General features: G+C 49.5%; 1 protein-coding gene across 1 annotated transcript in view; it reads right to left on the bottom strand.

Moving 5' to 3' along the window:
• Positions 1 to 11,996: 11,996 nt before the first annotated feature.
• Positions 11,997 to 17,770, bottom strand: part of Scn4b (sodium voltage-gated channel beta subunit 4) — an 11,880-nt gene continuing 6,106 nt past the window's right edge. The window contains exons 2-5 of the mRNA XM_028783633.1: positions 15,900 to 16,072; positions 14,708 to 14,936; positions 13,069 to 13,198; positions 11,997 to 12,090 (exon numbers count right to left, since the gene is read on the bottom strand). Of these exons, the coding sequence (XP_028639466.1) occupies positions 11,997 to 12,090; positions 13,069 to 13,198; positions 14,708 to 14,936; positions 15,900 to 16,072 (626 nt within the window). The remainder of the gene's footprint in view (positions 12,091 to 13,068; positions 13,199 to 14,707; positions 14,937 to 15,899; positions 16,073 to 17,770) is intronic.

The raw sequence follows: 17,770 nt of genomic DNA on the forward strand, positions 1-17,770 counted from the left end.
AGGTGGCATAACATAAAAATAGCAGAACATTCCTTTGGAATGTTCTGCTATTTTTATGTTATGCCACCTTAACAACCATGAGCCCCCTCCCCATTCCTTGGTTTGTGGTTTTTCCCCTTAAAAACCCCTCTCAAACTAGCTGTCGGGGTCAATTCAGCTCCCGAGTGGGCATACGAATTGACCGGCAGCTAGCTGTCACACACCCTAATAAACCTCGCTATTGCTCCGGTACACGGTGTCTCGAGCAGATTACTGGGTGGTCGCGACTTTCTGAGACTTGAGTGAGGGTCTCTCCTCTGCGGAGGTCTTCAAAACCACCACAGTAATTATTGAAAAAGTGATTCATACAATAGACTTGATTATATTTTCATTTCCTCAACCTTCTTCCAGATCCCCCCCACCTCTCTACTCACCCAACTTTATGTGTTCTCTCTCTGTCTCTATCCCTCTGACCCTCTCTCTTTCTATACACACACACACACACACACACACACACACACACACACAAATCAAAATAAGCAAACAACAAACCAACAAAAATGTCAAAACAAAATTTAAAAGTACCCCCATAAAACAGTGGAATTTGTTTTGTGTTGACCAACTATTCCTGGGCATGAGGCCTGCCCTAGATTAAGGTTGATATACCCAGTGACACTCCACTGTAGAAAAGTGATTTCCTCTTTGCTAATGACTATCAATTGCAAATAGCCTCTTGGTTAGGAGTGGGACTTCTACTTCCGGGGACTCCATCTAGCCTGAATATGTGCAGATCTTGTATGTGCTGCCAGTCTCTGTGAATTCATATATGCTTTGGTCCTATTGTGTCTGGAGGACACTGTTTCCTTGGACTCACCCATCACCTCTGACTACTTATTTTTCTGTCTCCTCCCTTGCACAGATCCCTGAGCCTTGAGGCAGCCCATTTAGGACTGAGGGCTCTAAGGTTTCTCTGCTTACTGTCCAGATGTGGGTCTCTGTATTAACTCCCGTCTACTGCAAGAAGATACTTCTGTGATCAAGGCACTGATCTGAGTCCCAGCCTAGTGTGGTCACCGAGGTCACCATAGTACAAAGTGTTTCTGTGGGACAGCCATTGACACAAAGGAACGGACATGGGCTAGGAGGAAAAGTTGAAAGGGATGGTGGGAAAGAACTAGAGGATCCTGGGAGTAGGGTTAACGGGGTCCCTCGTTTGCTCCACCACAGGGCTGGGCTGCTCAGGGAGGCAGGACGTGGCAAGCTTGACCGTGCTTACCCTACGCTGCCGCCAGGTGGGTGTCAGGCCATAGGGAAACCGAGGGATACCGCTCCGGGGATTGGGAAGCACAGTTTGAGGCGTGGGACAGCCAAAGCTGGCTCAGGGGTCCCCGGACCTGCAAGGAGGCCAGGACTGTCTGATTCTCAGACTCTCAGACATCCAGGTGCTACTTGATGCAGCAGACGAGCTGAGAACGGAGTGGGAATCAGCAGATTGGAGCTAGCCTGGGGCAGAGGAGGAAAAGAGAAGAGCTCCGGCTGGGTCCCACAGGTATAGTCCTTGGCTTGGTGGTGGGCACAGCTGGAAGAGCAGAGAGGCCTTCTATGGGAACGACTCTAGGCAAAGGCCTTCTCCATAGCTCTCCACGGCGGATCCCAATGAAAAAGAGTCAGTCCATGGTTTTAAGGCATTTACTGTCATGGCAGAAAATGGATGAGTAAAACCGTACCCCACTTCTCAGGGCGGGCCTGAGGTTAAATACCTTTTGCAGGGAGGAGTGTCTGGGAAAAAGAGTTTATTGGCTAAGTCCTCCAGGCCTTTAGGTACCTCATTAAAATGATCTGTCTTGCACCTACGTGACCTGTGGTCATGTCTTCTACATGTGGATGGGCTTGGGGCGTTGCCCTTATGTGACTGATGGCCACAAATATATGGAGGGCTGTGGCCTCATGCCAGGACCCTGGTGCCCAGGAATCAGGCAAAACACCTACCATCCCTTTAGGGTCTCTGAGGTTTCTAGCCTTAGCTCAACTGGGAACCAGACTGCCTTTCACGGTCCTACACCTCGATCGGCACCAAGAGGTTGAATCCCCAGGGAGTGGAGGTAAGGTAAGGTCATGAGTCGATTTCCAAAAGTCCAAATCCACTGTAGGATGATGACAGTATGTGAGTCGGAGTCAGAATATTCTAACGTTCTTAAGCTATTCAAATAGGTTAAATATTGACTCAAGTTATGGTCCATAAAAGGTGTGCACTCTCAGTGGCCAAAGGTTAACTATCAAAAGAATGCTAATAAAGTCTTTTACTTCCAAAACAATAAAGGAAGAAATAGATTTTTAAAAAAAAAATCTAGCAATCTCAAAACATGGAGGAAAAACATAAAGGAAATGAAGGGTCTGTTTTTAAGTTTTTAAAAAGATGGTTGGCAAAGCTCCCAGGGTCTAAAACACCAGCCTGGGAGCACGTAGGGAGAGACACATGCCTCCAGCTGTATATGTGGGGGAGGATGGCCTTGACGGGCATAGATGGGAGAGGAGATCCTTGGTCCCATGAAAGCTAGATGCTGTGTGTGGGGGGGGGGGGGGGGGGAATTCAAGGGTGGAGAGGTGGGAGTGGGGGGATGGGTAGGGGCACGTCCTCATAGAAGCAGGAGGAGGGGGGATGGGATAGGAGGTTCCTTGGTGGGGGGGGGGAATGGAGTAAGGGGATAACATCTGAAATATAAATAAAATATCCAATATAAAAAAAGGTGGTTGGAAAAATTACCAACAACCATAGCAAATGTTAAACTCACCAGCTGATAAAGGGATAGTCAGCTTGGAGGGAAGTTGCTATAACTTTAATCTTGAATGTCCCCCACATGAGCTTGTGTTGCAGACTTGGTCCTGGTCCCATGGTGCTGTTGGGAGGTCCCAGGATGCTTAGGAGGCGGAGCCTAGGAGAAGAAAGTTAGGTCACTGAAGGAGGTCCAAGAAGGGGCCATGAAATCTCCCACCCTTGAGAATGCAGTTCCCAGGGCGTCCCAGTTAACCTCACACAGGAAGGAGTTTGTATGAAGAAACAAGTCCAGTCTCCAAATCTCTCTGGCTTCCTCTCATGATGTGACCTCCCCTTTGCACATAGCTGTCCTCCCTCCTGATTCTTACCATTTTGTGAGGAAGCCAGTCATCCCTGGGTCAGGCATTGGCATTTTGCTGTTGATCAACCAGGCACCAAAATCAGGAATAAACTGAACCTCTTCGGAGGATTTGGATAAAATATCCAATCTTGAGTGTTTTGTTATTTTAACACTAAGCAGGACCCATATGGTAGGAGAGAACTGACTCTCACAAATTGTCCTCTGACTTCCACACACAAATACAATTGTATGTGCGCGCACGCACGCGCACACACACACACACAATTTTAATTTTTTAATAAAAATAATGAGAACATGAATGAGCTGGGTAGAAGGTACTATTTATAGATACACTAACTGTATTGGTAAGTTTTCTGTCACTATGTTACAGTGCCTGAGATAACTAGCTTATAAAGAGAAAAGAAGGTCTGGGTTCACGATTTTGAAAATTCCAATACATGATCAGTTGTTTGCTTTGCTCCTCTGGTTAGACAGCATATAATGGTAGAAATACATAGCAGAGAAAGAAGCAGAAGGTACCTTAATCCCCTTAATCTCCCAGTTCCTTAATGACCCAGAAGATCTCAAATGAGCATCATCTGGTTGCACTTCTGCAGAAGGTCATTTTAATGAGAAAAACCGTATGTATCTGGGGAGGCTGATATCCGGAAGAAGAATGAGGCTAAGAAAGAATGAATCAGCAGGATAGCATCAGAAAATGAAAATATCAGCAGCACTGGGGCCAGAGCTATGGCACTCAGTCAGACTGGAAAGGTATGACCTAAAGAACGATGTCATTGGATCCCTGAAAGATACTTAAAGGTAATCCACACACAATGGTATTCACCATTTTAGTGCACACTTCTGCCAGTGTTGACAAACATGTCCAGGCTACTCAGCAGCCACCACAGTGGCTCCATTCTCCTTGGAAAATCTCCATGACAATCCTTCCCCTAGCCAAAGCCCGTGGCAATCGCTGCCGTGTCATCTAGCTGTCCCTGTGAAGAATGTTACAGAGATGGAGCTGTGTAGCAGGTGATGCTTAACCTTCACTGGCAGTCATGAGACCATGAGAACGAGTCTCTGGGGCTGTCTCTGACTGGTTGTCTACATTAGGTCCCTGGAGGAGGGAAGAGACACTTTAAACACGGATAGCATCCTTCCATGGGTTGGCGTCTAGGACTGAAAGAAAAAGGACTGGGAAGTGGAACAGAAGCATCATCACACTCTGCGGCTGACTGTGGGTGCAGCGTGACCAGCTGCCTCTTGCTCCTGCCTCCACACCTTTCATGACCCAGGGGACTGCATCCCCTAGAACTGTAAGCCAAGATAACCTCCTTTCCTTAAGTTGATTTTGTCGAGTCTATGGTCCCACCAGTGAGTAAGTGACTGATATAGCATCTTCGTAAGACTTTCGGTTTTAGGGGAGTTTTAGATTCACTATACAGTTGAGCAGAGGGTAAAGTGATTTCCCATACACTCCCTCCATCCACACACGGCCCCCCTAGCTATGCATGTCCCTCACCAGAGAGAGAGACTGTGGTCACAGCTGATAAAGCAGAGACCCTTTTTAAATCTGAATTCCTTCTCTTAGCTTAATGTTTCTGAGATCCACCCTTATCGGTCCTTGGAACTGTTTATCACTGAGGGATAGTCACTGTAGGCATCTGTGACAGTGTGTTTATCCAGCGCTGATTTGCCCCCTGCCCTGTCATCCAGAGGTCCATGGTCTGGAAACTTTGTCCCTGGTGTTGTAGTGTTGGGATGTGAAAGAACTTTGGTTGGGCCTCATGGGAGATAATCAGACCATGGAGACATTCATCCTTTTTTTTTTTGTTTTTTGTTTTTTTGTTTGGTTTTTGGTTTTCTTTTCTTCCTTTCCTTCTTTCTTTTTTTTTCTTTTTTCTTTTTCTTTTTTGTTTTTCTTTTTTTAATATTTATTTATTATATATGAATACACTGTTGCTGTCTTCAGACACACCAGAAGAGAGCATCAGATCTCATTACAGATGGTTGTGAGCCACCATGTGGTTGATGGGATTTGAACTCAGGATCTCTGGAAGTGCAGTCAGTGCTCTTAACCACTGAGCCATCTCTCCAGCCCCGGAGACATTCATCCTATGAATGGATTGATGCTATTGCTTGAGGGTGCCTCAAGAATAGGTTGTTCTAAACAAAACTAGCTTCTCCCAGGAACCTCTCCTCACACACCGTGTATCTCTTCAGCAACTACTTTGACCAGGGTAATGCCATCTACCAGGAGGCCATGGTCAGAGCCCACGCCAGTGTCATGTTCTCCGATGTGCAGAACTGTGAGCTAAAGAAACTCTTTTCTTTACATAGTACTCAGCGTCTGGTGTATTGTAATAGGAACACAAGGCAGCATATTACATCTACTTACCAGTCCAAAGACAATTGTGTTATTTCTTGCTTTGGATGATAACAAAATAAAATGTCTAAAAACATCTTGGAATGAGTTTTTATAAGAATACAAATTTTCATAAGTTTCTTCCAACAAGAATAGAGGGACAGAAAGGAATGGATCCATTTCACATAATGAAGCAATGGAAACTCTGGAGGGAAAATCTTTAATACACAGGAGGTGAGCCAACCCACGTCAGTGGGGCTTGAGAGGGAGAACAAAGGAAGGGAGCTTTATAATCGAATAAAAGAACCACTGTCTCAATTACTTTTCAATTGCTGTGACTAAGGCAACTTATAGAAGAGATCATTTATTAAGGTTCATAGTTTCAGAGGGTGAGTCCGGGGCCATCATGGAGGTGAGTGTGGTGGCAGGCAGGCAGGCATGGAGCTGGAGCAGGAGCTCGAACCAACAAACAAGATGACTGGGAATGGCTTGGGCTTTTGAAACTTCAAAGCCCATTCCCAGGGACACGCTTCCTAACCCTGCCCAAACAGTTCCATCAGCCAGGCATCAAGTGTTCAAACATAGGAGCCTATGGAAGCCATTCTCATTTAAACGGCTACGGAGATAGAGCTAGGACGTCATGGAAGCCAAAGTTGACATGGTTCAGGAGAAAGAGAACTCCATAGGTCTGTAAAGGATCACCTGAAGTCCTTGGCTTTCTGTAAAGGCAAACCTGGCGGTGAGAAAACCAGCCTGAGAAGCCAGCTCAGCCTTCTGTGCCTCAGCTCCCTCAACTCCCTCACCTGCAAGGTGGGAATAGAAATCTATTATATGTTGATTACATATCTATATCCTATAGATATCTGTTTCATAAGAATCTCACGAGGATTACGTGAGTAATATGAAACAAGTTCAGATTGGAGAGGAATAGGAGGAGCTATCCCTGGAGATGTCATGGGACCAAGAGGAGTTTGTTCCTATTGTCCACAACTACAACAGCAAGATGTGGGCATTCCTAGGGACAAGGGAGGGTATGGATAGGCTGGGCAGTGACTGTAGGATTGGTAATGCCAAAAGAAGCTAAGGTCATATGGATTTTTTGCATAGAGCTGAGGGGATTCACTAAGGGGTGGGGGCAGGGGGTGTTTAAGGAAGGAGAGGAAATGCCATGTCATGGTAGAGTCGGATATTTTATCCTAGATGAGCGGGTGAGAGGGGAGCACTGGGGGTGAAGACCTCAGAACGAGATAAGACCATGAGTTTGGTTTTGGACAAGCCTCATATCCACATCAGCCAATGTGTTCCTTCTTAACATGGACCGTTCCTCCCTCAGCTCTGCCTCACACAGTTAACAGCCTCTTCCAACCAGAGGCAAGAGGTGCAAGTTTAGCCACTGCCTCGCCATCGATTGCCTCTCTTCTGCTGCCTTGGCCTCAGTGGGACTTCCAGGCTCTTCCAGGACAGTCACAGAGCTGTCGCCTGGCTATGACACTCCTTATTTATGTGGCAACACTTTGTAGTTGTTTTTTTTTAAATGCTTCGTACACACAGCCTTGCACACGATCTCACAGGATCCTCAGGAAATAGACATAACTCCTCCCTCTGCAGCCAAGGGTCCTGAGGCACAGAGAGCCCCGACGGCTCATCAGGGACATCTCACTGAGGGTTGCTTGAATAATGAAAGGAGGACTCTGGCTCAGAGTGTTGGGGGCTTCAACCCATGGTTGGCTGCTCCCTTCCTCTTAGCCCCATGGAAAGGTAGAGACATCATGGGAGAATGGCATGGCAGTAAAGCTGCTCACCTTACGGCCGGGAAGGGACAGAACAGTCAAAGATGAAGTGTGCCCTTCAGGGACATATCCCCAGTGGTTTGCCTCCCCTAGGACCCACCTTCTCCTTTCCTCCCAATAATTCCATCAAGCCATGAACCCATTAAGGAATTGATACATTGAAGGAATCAGGACCCTCATGACCCAGATACTTCACAAGAGCCCAGCTCTGAACGTTGCACTTGGTATTTGACTTTAAGGTGATATTTCATATTGAAACCGTAACGATTATGACGGTTTAACTTTTGGGTGGGGTGAGGATTGAATCTGTCCTTGTACATGCTAAACAAGCACTCTTATGATGGCTAAGCTTCTCTGTATGTACGTGTGTGTGTGTATGTGCATGTGTGTGCAGATGTGTGTGAGTGTGTGTGTGTGCAGATGTGTGTAAGTGTGTGTGTGTGTGTGTCTGTGTAAGTACACATGTGGAGACCAGAGGAAAGAATCAAGTGTTGCTCCTCAGGCACCATCCACCAGCTTTTGGTTGGTTGGTTGGTTTGTGGCTTTTCTTTCTAAGCAGGGTTTCTCACTGGTCTAGAGCTTGCCAGACAGGCTAGAACTGCTGGCCAGTGGGCCCTGGGAATCCTCCTGACTCCTCAGGGCAGAGATCATTAGAGTATTCCACCACACCTTTTTTGTTGATGAGTGCTCTGGGGCTCTAACTTGGGTCCTTATGCTTCCAAGGTCAATGTGTTAGCAACATTCCTTCTTCAGGCTCTCCACCCCAAGTTTAACATTTGTCTCCTTCATACAGATGCTTTTCAGTGAGTCCAGAATTTCTGGGGTCACCAGCACACATAGCATAAGGGCCACCTTTCCAAAGGACCAGATTTAAAACAACACGAATGTCTTCGGGTAAGTCAGAAACCTCACAGCATTTGATACGTACTATCTCACCTGAGCAGGTGACATTTTCAGCACAAGTGGTAAACTTGTCAGCTGTTGGGGGGGGGGGTGATGAATCTGGAGTCCAACTCCCAGGCAACCCAAAATAAAAAAGCCCTCATCCCAAATTATTAAAAAATAATTTTCTTTTATTTCATCCAAAGCGAAGCTAAATCCAATTCTACAATGCAAAACGTGTTGTAGAGGCAAGACAACCTAACCGCATTCAATCTGTGCTTAAATGCATGTGCTGGGCATGTGCACGTCGGTGCCTCCTGGAGGCACTGTCGACCTGAGGCTCCCACAGCCCATCAGTGTATTGTTTGACCTATAAAGTTAGATAGGAAAATCGGCTATGGGTACTGTTATCCAAGCCAGAGGAATAAACCATGCATAAGATAGTCAAAAGCACTGCACATCCAGTGGGAGATGGGAGAGCAGAGACTCCAACCTGGGACAAACTAATATGTAGCAAGCTAGAGGATTTCCCCGCAGATACCTCTTTTAGGCATCCTTGCCCCAGCCCTCCTGTGGCAGTTGTCTGTCACCCTGACATGGAATCACCCAGTAGGATCCAGGAGCATAGCTGTTCGTTTCTGTCTCTTACTCTTCTTCAGTCTCCAGTTCAGGCTACTGAAGATGCAGAGCCCCACTCCCACCCCTGCATGCAGAGCCCACCCTCTTCAGCCTCGGCACCTGCAGACTGACTAGGCATGCCTTTCCACATCCCACATCCCACACAGGTGCACCGTCACCTCCCACCAGCTGAAGGATGCTCTTGCCTCCCTGGCTTCTTCTGACAGAAGCTGGTCAGTCAGATGTGTGACACTCCGCCCCCGTCTGTCATTCTCCTGGGCCCTCCCGCACTGCAGGTGGATTCCAGTTGCCTTCTGCTCAGCTTCTACACCGAGGGATCTGGGCCCTCGAGTGCAGAAGTTTATTTGGAGGTTAAGGATAAGGGACTTGTGCTTTGTCTTTGGTCTCACTGACATCAATGTCAACACAACTATATGGGTCCAGGTTTCCCAAAGTCAACCATATAAGAGGTTCTGTAGCCCACTGGCACAGGGAACACCCTCAGCCACCCTGAGATCACTATTGCCCGCCAGAGGGACTGGCTAGGGGAAATGGCTTTGCAAATATACATTCTAATGCAACCCACGGCAATGTCTGCACAGACGTGCCACTAGCACTAGGACCAGACATTCTTTGTTAAGAGGACTGAGATTTGTGGTCTTAATCTCTATCCATTGAATGCCAGTATTATCACAGGCATTGGGACAACGACACTATATATAAGTACTCCATAGTCCCAGGCACCTCCATCAAAAAACGAGTAACTCGGACAAAGATGCTTTAAGCATCTGAGTCACGATGCCTAAGGTTGCAAAAGGAAGAAGAAGAGTGAGGCGTATGCATGTTACAGGGATGCAAACCAGAGATGAGGACAGGATAGACATGGAACTTTCTCTCCAGCTATTCACCTTATTTCCCAATGCCTTTTCAAGCCAAGCCAAAAAAAAAAAAAAATCCTCACCAAGCCTCACTGCAGTCCGTGAGGTAGGTATTATTTCACCCTTTGGGTAGATGGAAGAAGCTGCAATGACTGCCTATAAGCTGACAGTGAACAGGAAGATGGAGAGGAAGAGTCCCTCCCTCTCTCCTGCTGTATGCCTTGGCTTCCTCTCAGGAAAGCAAGAAGAACCCCCAACACTTGGCCTCTTCCAGTGTTGAGGAAGAAAGCAGATTTATGTGAAGGCAGCTGGAAGTTTCCTGAATGGCCTCGGCTCTGGTGCCATGTTTGTTCTCAGAGTCAGATTACTCTAAGCAGGGTGTGGGCCCGCGCCTGTCATCCCAGCACTATGGCAACGGAGGCAGGAGATCGGGAGTTCAAGGCCAGTGTTGGCTACATAGGGAGTTGGAGGCCGGCCTGGGCTACATGAGACTCTGCTCAAATAAATATATAAAAAGCAGGAGACGGGCAATTTTTACCCAGCTCACAATGGGTTCTGGGTAAGGAAGATTGGGAGGAGAGGCGGGAACCCCACGAGCCCCTTGGCTTGGACAAGAGACACTAGCCATAGCCATAGGCACCTACAGATCTCACTGTTCTTCAGTCTCCCCCAACTTCCACTTTGGGGGAGCCTTCAGCTACTCCTGGGCAGAGCCTGAAGCAGTCCTTACACCCCCCCCCAAAAAAAAGAGGACTAGTCTCTGTCTTCTGTCGTATCAAGGGTATCAGAAATCTGGTGAGGAAGAGGAAGTTTGGGCATCACATCTCATATGTCACAGGAACCCACACAACCAAAGCCATCTGAAGGTCCCACATCGAATGCCATCCTAGCTCCATGTCAGGGACACGAAAGAGGGTGCCTCACAGGTGTCACCAAGACCACCACCAGCCATGGAGTCGTTGTTTATACAACACAGCTTCATGCCCTCCTCCATGACCTTAGGGAGCTGGGGAGCCCCACAAGTGTCACACCAAACCGTGCAATTAAGTCAGGGAGTGTGAGCCGAAAGAAAGGGGCTCGGAACCAGGACTCAGGGAACTAAGGCACAATCTAGCCCCACACGCAAGGGGTGTGCAAACTGGCTCTGCAGGAAGTAAAGAGAAGGTGTGGGTACCCTCTCCCAGTTCCTCCTCAGCCTCAGGCTGGGTGAGGAGTTGGCCCAGCAGGGGAAAAAAAAAAGCTGGAAAAGCCAAGGGCCTTCTCATCTGGAAACAAGGCTCCCTGAGGCGAAGGCAGACCCAGAGCTGGGGTGGGCAGACCCAGAGCTGGGGTGGGCAGACCTGGGAGCTGGGAAAGGCCAGGCATGCTGGAGGGACACAGAAGGAGCAAAGGTATGGGATGGAAAGTCCTAGGAAACCATCCCTCAAGTAAGGTGGCAATGCCAGTTGTTTCAAGAGAAGGGAAGAAGTGTGGGAAACTGAGTTCCGGAAGTGTCAGGGTGGCATGGACCTGCCGTGCCAAGGAAAAGGGCTGTCAGTCTTGTAGGGCTGGGGTAAAGGCTGGGAGGTCCGGGACACTGCTCTCCCGCCTCGGAGACCCAAAAAGCGAAGCCAGAAAAGCTGCATATAGCACCCCAGTGCTCCAGGAAGGATGGAGGCTGCCCCTCCCCACAAGCCTCCTCAGCAGCTGCAGCCCAGAGAGCAAAGAGAAGCTAGGCAGGCTGGGACACTTGAAGACCGGGGCAGCCAGGCCTAGCTGGAGGATCTACAAATTCAGAGCAGGAGGAGGCTAGTCAGGGAGCCAGGACAGTGTGGGCAGGTATTCTAGGGTAGGGGAAAGAGAAGTCCCCTCTGAAGGAACTTCCAGAAGCCAGATCTTCTTCAAAGCCCAGCTTGCCTCTCACAACGGGCCCCGCCCCCAAGAAGACGCCATCCCAGAGTTGTCCATTCCCAGCTTCTGAAGTGGTCACCCTCTACCCGGCTCCAAACCCTAGCTTTGGGAGCAGCCCTCGCTGATCACTCTGATTTCCTGGTGAAAGATCAGAAGGAAAACTGAGGGGAAAGCGAGGCTTCACAGAGGGGAAAGTCTAAAGGAGATCCCATGTGTCCAGGAGCCGGACCGATCCTTCCACACCACTCCAGCCCCTCCCTTCCCTGTCTTCAGCCTCCTGTAGGCTTCCTCACCCAGTCAACCCTTGTCCCTAGGAAGCCCCGGCTGGGGAGGGATGGCAGCTGGGCAGGGTCCGGTCCTTCCTGCTCAGAAAGAACAGTTTGGGCCAAGCAGCACACATCTCAGACGGGACTCGGCATCAGTATCACCATCAGAAAAGGGAGGCTCCCTGCCCTGCTTGGCCCTGAGCAGGGCCTCACACTTTGGTGGGTGGCTTTTCTTCCGCTTTGGAGCCAGGCAGCCCGTTCTCTGTGTTGTCGTTCCCAGAGGAACTCACGAGACACTCCTTCCTGGAAAGGGGCGGGGGGGGGGGGTTAGAGGAAACAGAGATGAACAGGTGCATGGCTCCCTGTGCCCCATCCCTGGCCTTTTCTGTTCTGTTCTGTTCCAGAGACAGCCCATCTGGTCACCTGTCTTCCCCAGAACACAGCTTTCTAAGTTTTAAAACTTCTAATAAGGTAATGCTTTTTTTTTTCTTGCTCTGGCTTTCCAAGATTACCCACCTGCTGCTTTAAAGACAGTCTGACATTGTTCCAGAAAATTCTGGGCCCGGGCTCAAATTTTCTCTACCTGTCCATCCTTCTCCTCCTTCTAGAGAGGAGATAGACTGAACCCAAGATCTTGCACACGCTAGGCGAGCGCTGTATCTCTTAGCTATGTCCCTGACCATTGCCATAACTGAATTTTATCTTAGGACTTCCTAGGAGGTCATGTCACCCTTTGGGGTTTTAGTTTAGCTTCATTTGGATTTGGCTTTTGAAACAGGGCCTCACACTGTAGACAAGGCTGGCCTTGAACTCAAAGGGATCCTTCTAAGAGTGACTCTCAACCAGTGGGACTGTAGGCACGAGCCGCCATGCTTGACTGACAGGCATTGTTTCTGCCTCTCAACTGAATTCTCAGAATTTCTCCTCTCCCTAAAAGAGTCTTTCCGTTCTAGGCATGAACTCACATTTTCCATGATAGAAATGAAAATAAATAGGCTTCCCCAAATCTGATGGTAGGTTTTAGGGCAGATGGCACAAATGGGAAGAGAGGTTAATGAGACGGAAGTGGGGGAAGCCAGATGAGAAAGATCAGGTGGAGAGAGGTTGGGAGGGAGCCAGGAGATAGGGCAAGGACTGTGGGGATAGCAAAGGCCAGAGATGGCATCAGAAGACGTTGGAGAACGAAGAGTACTGCAGAGAGGATACTGCAGGGTGGCAGGGATTAATGGTCGTGGAATGAGGACCACCAGGGATCACGGGAGCGAGGGCGGGTTAACTCACTTCTTCTCTCGGGTCTTCTTCAGGATGAAGGTGATGAGCTTCTTCAGCAGCAGGATGCAGACGAGAAGTCCAATGACCCCACCCACCACAGCCAGGATGATGAGAGTCACCGTGTTGTCCACTTCTTCCACTGGTGGGGGTTGGGGGGAGGTCAGAACAGAGAGGGAAGAACGGCGGAAAGCCACCACACAAGGTGCAAAACTAGCCGTCCTGCCTCCAGACCGTGACCCTCTCAGGTCACCCGAGACCAAAGAGGCTATGGCGTCGATTCCTTTCACCCCCTCCCAACACCTCTTCCCATAGACTCACACACACGTTGGGGGATAAATCAGAGTGAGACCCAGCTTTGAGCCCTCAAGCTCACTCCTCAGCTAGTCTCCCTGCTTCCTGTCCTCCTGACCGGCCCCTCTGTCACCCTTCCCAGCAAGGCTGTCCCTGACCACTCTACGAACCCTCCTGGCTCCCCCTGTTGCTTTGACGCCTACACACAGCACTGCTCTTTGTTTAACTGAGTTGATCTCTCAGTTAGCAAAGCTCCAGTCCTGGTCACAGTGGAGCCTCAGCACCCCGGGCCACCATAGATGGCTGAAACACTATATTAATGGATGAGAGACATCTGGGAGGGTCCACAGAGCTAACTCAGAGCCTGGAATCCAGAAACGTTCTGCCAGCGTTGGTCCCTTTCCCTTCTCCTCCTACAAAGGGCAAGCACGGAGGAGCAGACAACAGGAATCTCAACAGATAGAAGAGGTGACGCCATTTGCGGTTCTAATACCAGACTCGGGCTCTAATAAAGACGGCCTGGCTAGCCTAGGGCTCTGCCCTTGAAATAACCCAAATTCAACCCCTGTTGTTCCATTTCCAGGGGCTCCTTGATAGGATCATGGGGTGGGGAGAGGGTAGAGGCATGCAGAAGGCACCAAATTCCAGCATCCTCATTTGGCAAGATGCCTAACCTAACTTCTCAACTATTTATCTCTCTTTGCTTCCCTGACCACCTCCATGGAGTAAAGGCGTATGCCTACCTACCTCCTTCAGAGCCTCCCTGACCACCTCCATGGAGTAAAGGCGTATGCCTACCTACCTCCTTCAGAGCCATCGCTGCTTAAATGATGTACCCAATTCCACGGGGGAAGGACCACACCTCGTTCTACTCTTTGGAAACTATCTGCTATTCATTTGGAGCTACCCATCTACTTGTCCTACTCTGGACTACAAACTCCTCAAAACCAGAAGAAAACACTGCCTACCAGTTACAGCATCCTTTACCACAACTCCTGACAGTCATCCAACACTCGCTCACCCCGTATACAAAATCAGCAAGAATCCACCTACATGGAGAGGGTCTCATGCTACTGAACGCTCCCAGATAGCTCCTCGGCCCTTCACAATCACCCTGACTGAAGGTAGCCATACACCCTTTTAACAAACTAGAACATCGAGGCTCAAAGATGCTCAGTGCTATCCCCAAGCCACCCCGTAAATGACGATTTCTAGCTTCCAGGTGCAACGGCAGTAACTCTTGGAAGTGTAAAGAGAAAATCGCCAGCATGGCTCATTTTGACATTCCAACGCCACACCGACAGGTACCCCAAGTTCTTCCTACCCTACCACCCTCAATCCTGTGCCCACTACATACATTTATCAACCACTTGGAGGAAGATGGTGGCAGAGTTGTTCAGGTCCTTCTCCTTGGGGTTCCTCACGAAGCAGGTGTATTTGCCCGTGTCACTGAACTCCAGGTCACTCAGAAGGATGGAGATGTTATTTGTCTTCTCCTTAGTGGAGCCCTCCAGGGTGATTCGGTCATCGTCCTTCACTCTCACCTTAGGGTCAGACTTATCGTTCTTCACGATCCCGTCGATGAGCTGGGCAGGGAAAGATCAGAGCAGTCAAGCTTCACCACACCCTTCCGAGGACACCACCCATGACCATGCCCAGAAAGACCCTTCATCTTCCTCTGCTCTCTCTGACAGTGGCTGAAGCTCTGCCTGACCTGAATTCTGCCTGTTTCAAACTAAACCTGTGTTCTTTCCTTCAGGACTCCCTGGAACACACCCCACCAGCTGCTGTTTTCTTAAAAGCCTTTTTGTTTTTGCACAGTGCCTCTGCAAATATGCATACACATACAAGTATGGGCATTCTGGCACGCACACACACATGCATGCACACACACATATGCACATACACACATACACACTCAAGCATGGGCATTTACACACACACACACACACAGACACACACACACACAGAGAGACACACACACACAGAGTTCTCTCTGCATGCCCCACCCAGCCTTCCTTCCTTACAAAATCGTGCCCTGCAGTCAGGACCGGGATTAATACCATAGTTCTGTCCTTCAGCATCCTCTAAGGCTAGTGTCTCTGGGGCTTCCACGGTTACTCTGGGAGAAGAACTCCTGCCACACTGCACAGAACTCCTTCTGCATCTGTGACCTGCTCACCCCAGCGTTCCTTCCTTGCCCTCCCTCCTGTCCTTCCACGCATCCCTCAGCCACTGTTCATCTCCATTCTCCAAGCCTTTGAACAGCTTCTTTCTCCTGATTGTGAAGCCATTAATTTTTTTTTCTGAAAATATCCAAGTTGCGGGCTTCCCTCAAGAAAAGACAACAGAGTCTAGCCAAAATTTTAGCAGACCCCAAATTCTGGCATCACCGTCAGAAGCATCCTCCTGCCTGGACTTGAGAGAAAGAATACCAAAAGGTGGGTTCTTGGGATCATCTTTGGTCCTCAGAAGAGACCAAAGCCCGGGCTTGAAGGCATTCATGGACAAGGGACAGACAGCGGGGAGGACGTGAGCACCCCACTTACAATCCTGGATGTTTCGCTGTTATTGTAGGACCACCTGAAGTAGAGGTTCTCAAAACCATAACAGCTGGAGAAGGTGCAAGGCAGCAGGATCGCTGAGCCGTTGATAGCGTAGATGGTGGTGGCCTTTCCCACAGATACCTCCAACGACAGGTACATGGGGAGCAGGAAGAGACCTGTACAGGGGACAAGGCTTCCCTTAATAAAAGCCCTCGGGAAGCCAAGGACACCCTCAGCCAAGGAAGGGGAGCTTTGTCAGATGAAGAGGGCTTTGACATCCTCAGGACGGAAGATGGTTCTCTATACAGTATCTACACGACCTGGACCATGCATTTCAATATCCACTTGGCCTGAATAGAACTGAATTCTGAGCCTTCGTGGCCCATGTGGTACTCAAAATGACCACGAGGGGACACCCCAACCCAAGAAAAGGAAGGGTCTAGTGTTTCCTCCCCCCACCCTCACTCCTCTAAACTTGCAATTCCACCCCTCCACCTGGGTGGGGGGCAGCAGCACCGGTAGGGGCCAGGAAGGTGCCAGAACTCCCCCTTTCACCTGCACCCAGGGAAGTTCCCCAGATCGGGGCGCACCCCTGGTGATGTTTGAGAGTTTCGAGTGGGAGCCAGAGCTTCGTCAGGTGGAAAGGCGCGATCGCCGCTGTCCCTACCATGGAGCTAGGGGCTGAAAGAACGCTCAGGGCTGGACTTGTCTGACTAGTGAGTACAGCTCCTCCGACTACACAAGGGGATCCCGAGGAGAGAAGGATGACTACCCGGCCCTCCAGAACGGAACGGTGGCCGCGGCCTCGGGGAGCACAGACTGCTAGCGGCGGCGAGGACGCCGAAAAGAGCTTAGCAGAGCGCAGTTCTCTGCAGAGGGCATTTGTATCAAGCGAGGGCACGCTGCAGGACGCGGGACTTAGGGGTGGCCTGCACCCTCCAGATTCGGTGGAGCGCAGCCTCCTCATCATCCTGCATCCACACTCCGCATCCACACCCCAGAAATCACAGTGACACCCACCACGGTCGTATCAACCCCCTTCACGGGACATCCCCATGCCCCACACCCCCTCCACAGGACATCCCTCGGCCCCACCCCCTCCTTCCACAGGACATCCTTCGGCCTCAGGAGGCGTTGCTTTCGGTAAGTCCTCCTCCTAAGCGCTCTTAAAGAATCTAACCCTCCTCTTGCCTGCACATTCCTTAGGGAAACTGCATTGCCTCAAGGTCGTTCCACACTGAAGGAGATCCACACTGAACTCATACCTTTCTTTCCCAGTAGGAGAAACGAGCACTTCACTCCGGTCTTAATGCTCAGGAAAGGTCCTTTGTTGTCTAACTTAATTCCCTCGTGCTGCATCATAAATCAATTTCCTTTTGTTTTGCCCAGAAGAGGTAATGATCACTCTACTAGGTGACAGACAAGGCAGACAAGCCACTCTAAAGAGTGCTGGTGGCCCAGCTCCTGTTCTCAAGGGTCCCTTTACCTTCCTTGTGTCTCCTTTGCTTTTGGTTGCTACACGAACACACATACACCTCAGGTCAGAAATTGCACCCTATGGCCCAGTAACCCAGTCTTGACTCCTGCCATGTCTGTGGTGACAATAGGGAAATATTGATGAAGCATTTACTGTGTGTCTGGTGCCTTTAGGTCCCCTGTTCCTCCATCATATCCTAGATTATAGACCACACTACAGGGCAAGCTGAGCCTAGAGAAATCAGCGATTCCATTAAGATCAAAGAGGGAGACAGAAACCCCTCCTCACATGCTAAAATAGGTGCACTTGCCCGCTGTGGTTCCAAATCTTGCTAGAGTACCTCAATTTGCCTCTCTCTCTCTCTCTCTCTCTCTCTCTCTCTCTCTCTCTCTCTCTC

This window comes from Grammomys surdaster, unplaced genomic scaffold, assembly GCF_004785775.1.
Source record: "Grammomys surdaster isolate TR1022 unplaced genomic scaffold, NIH_TR_1.0 1164, whole genome shotgun sequence".
NCBI classification, from domain to species: Eukaryota; Metazoa; Chordata; class Mammalia; order Rodentia; family Muridae; genus Grammomys; species Grammomys surdaster.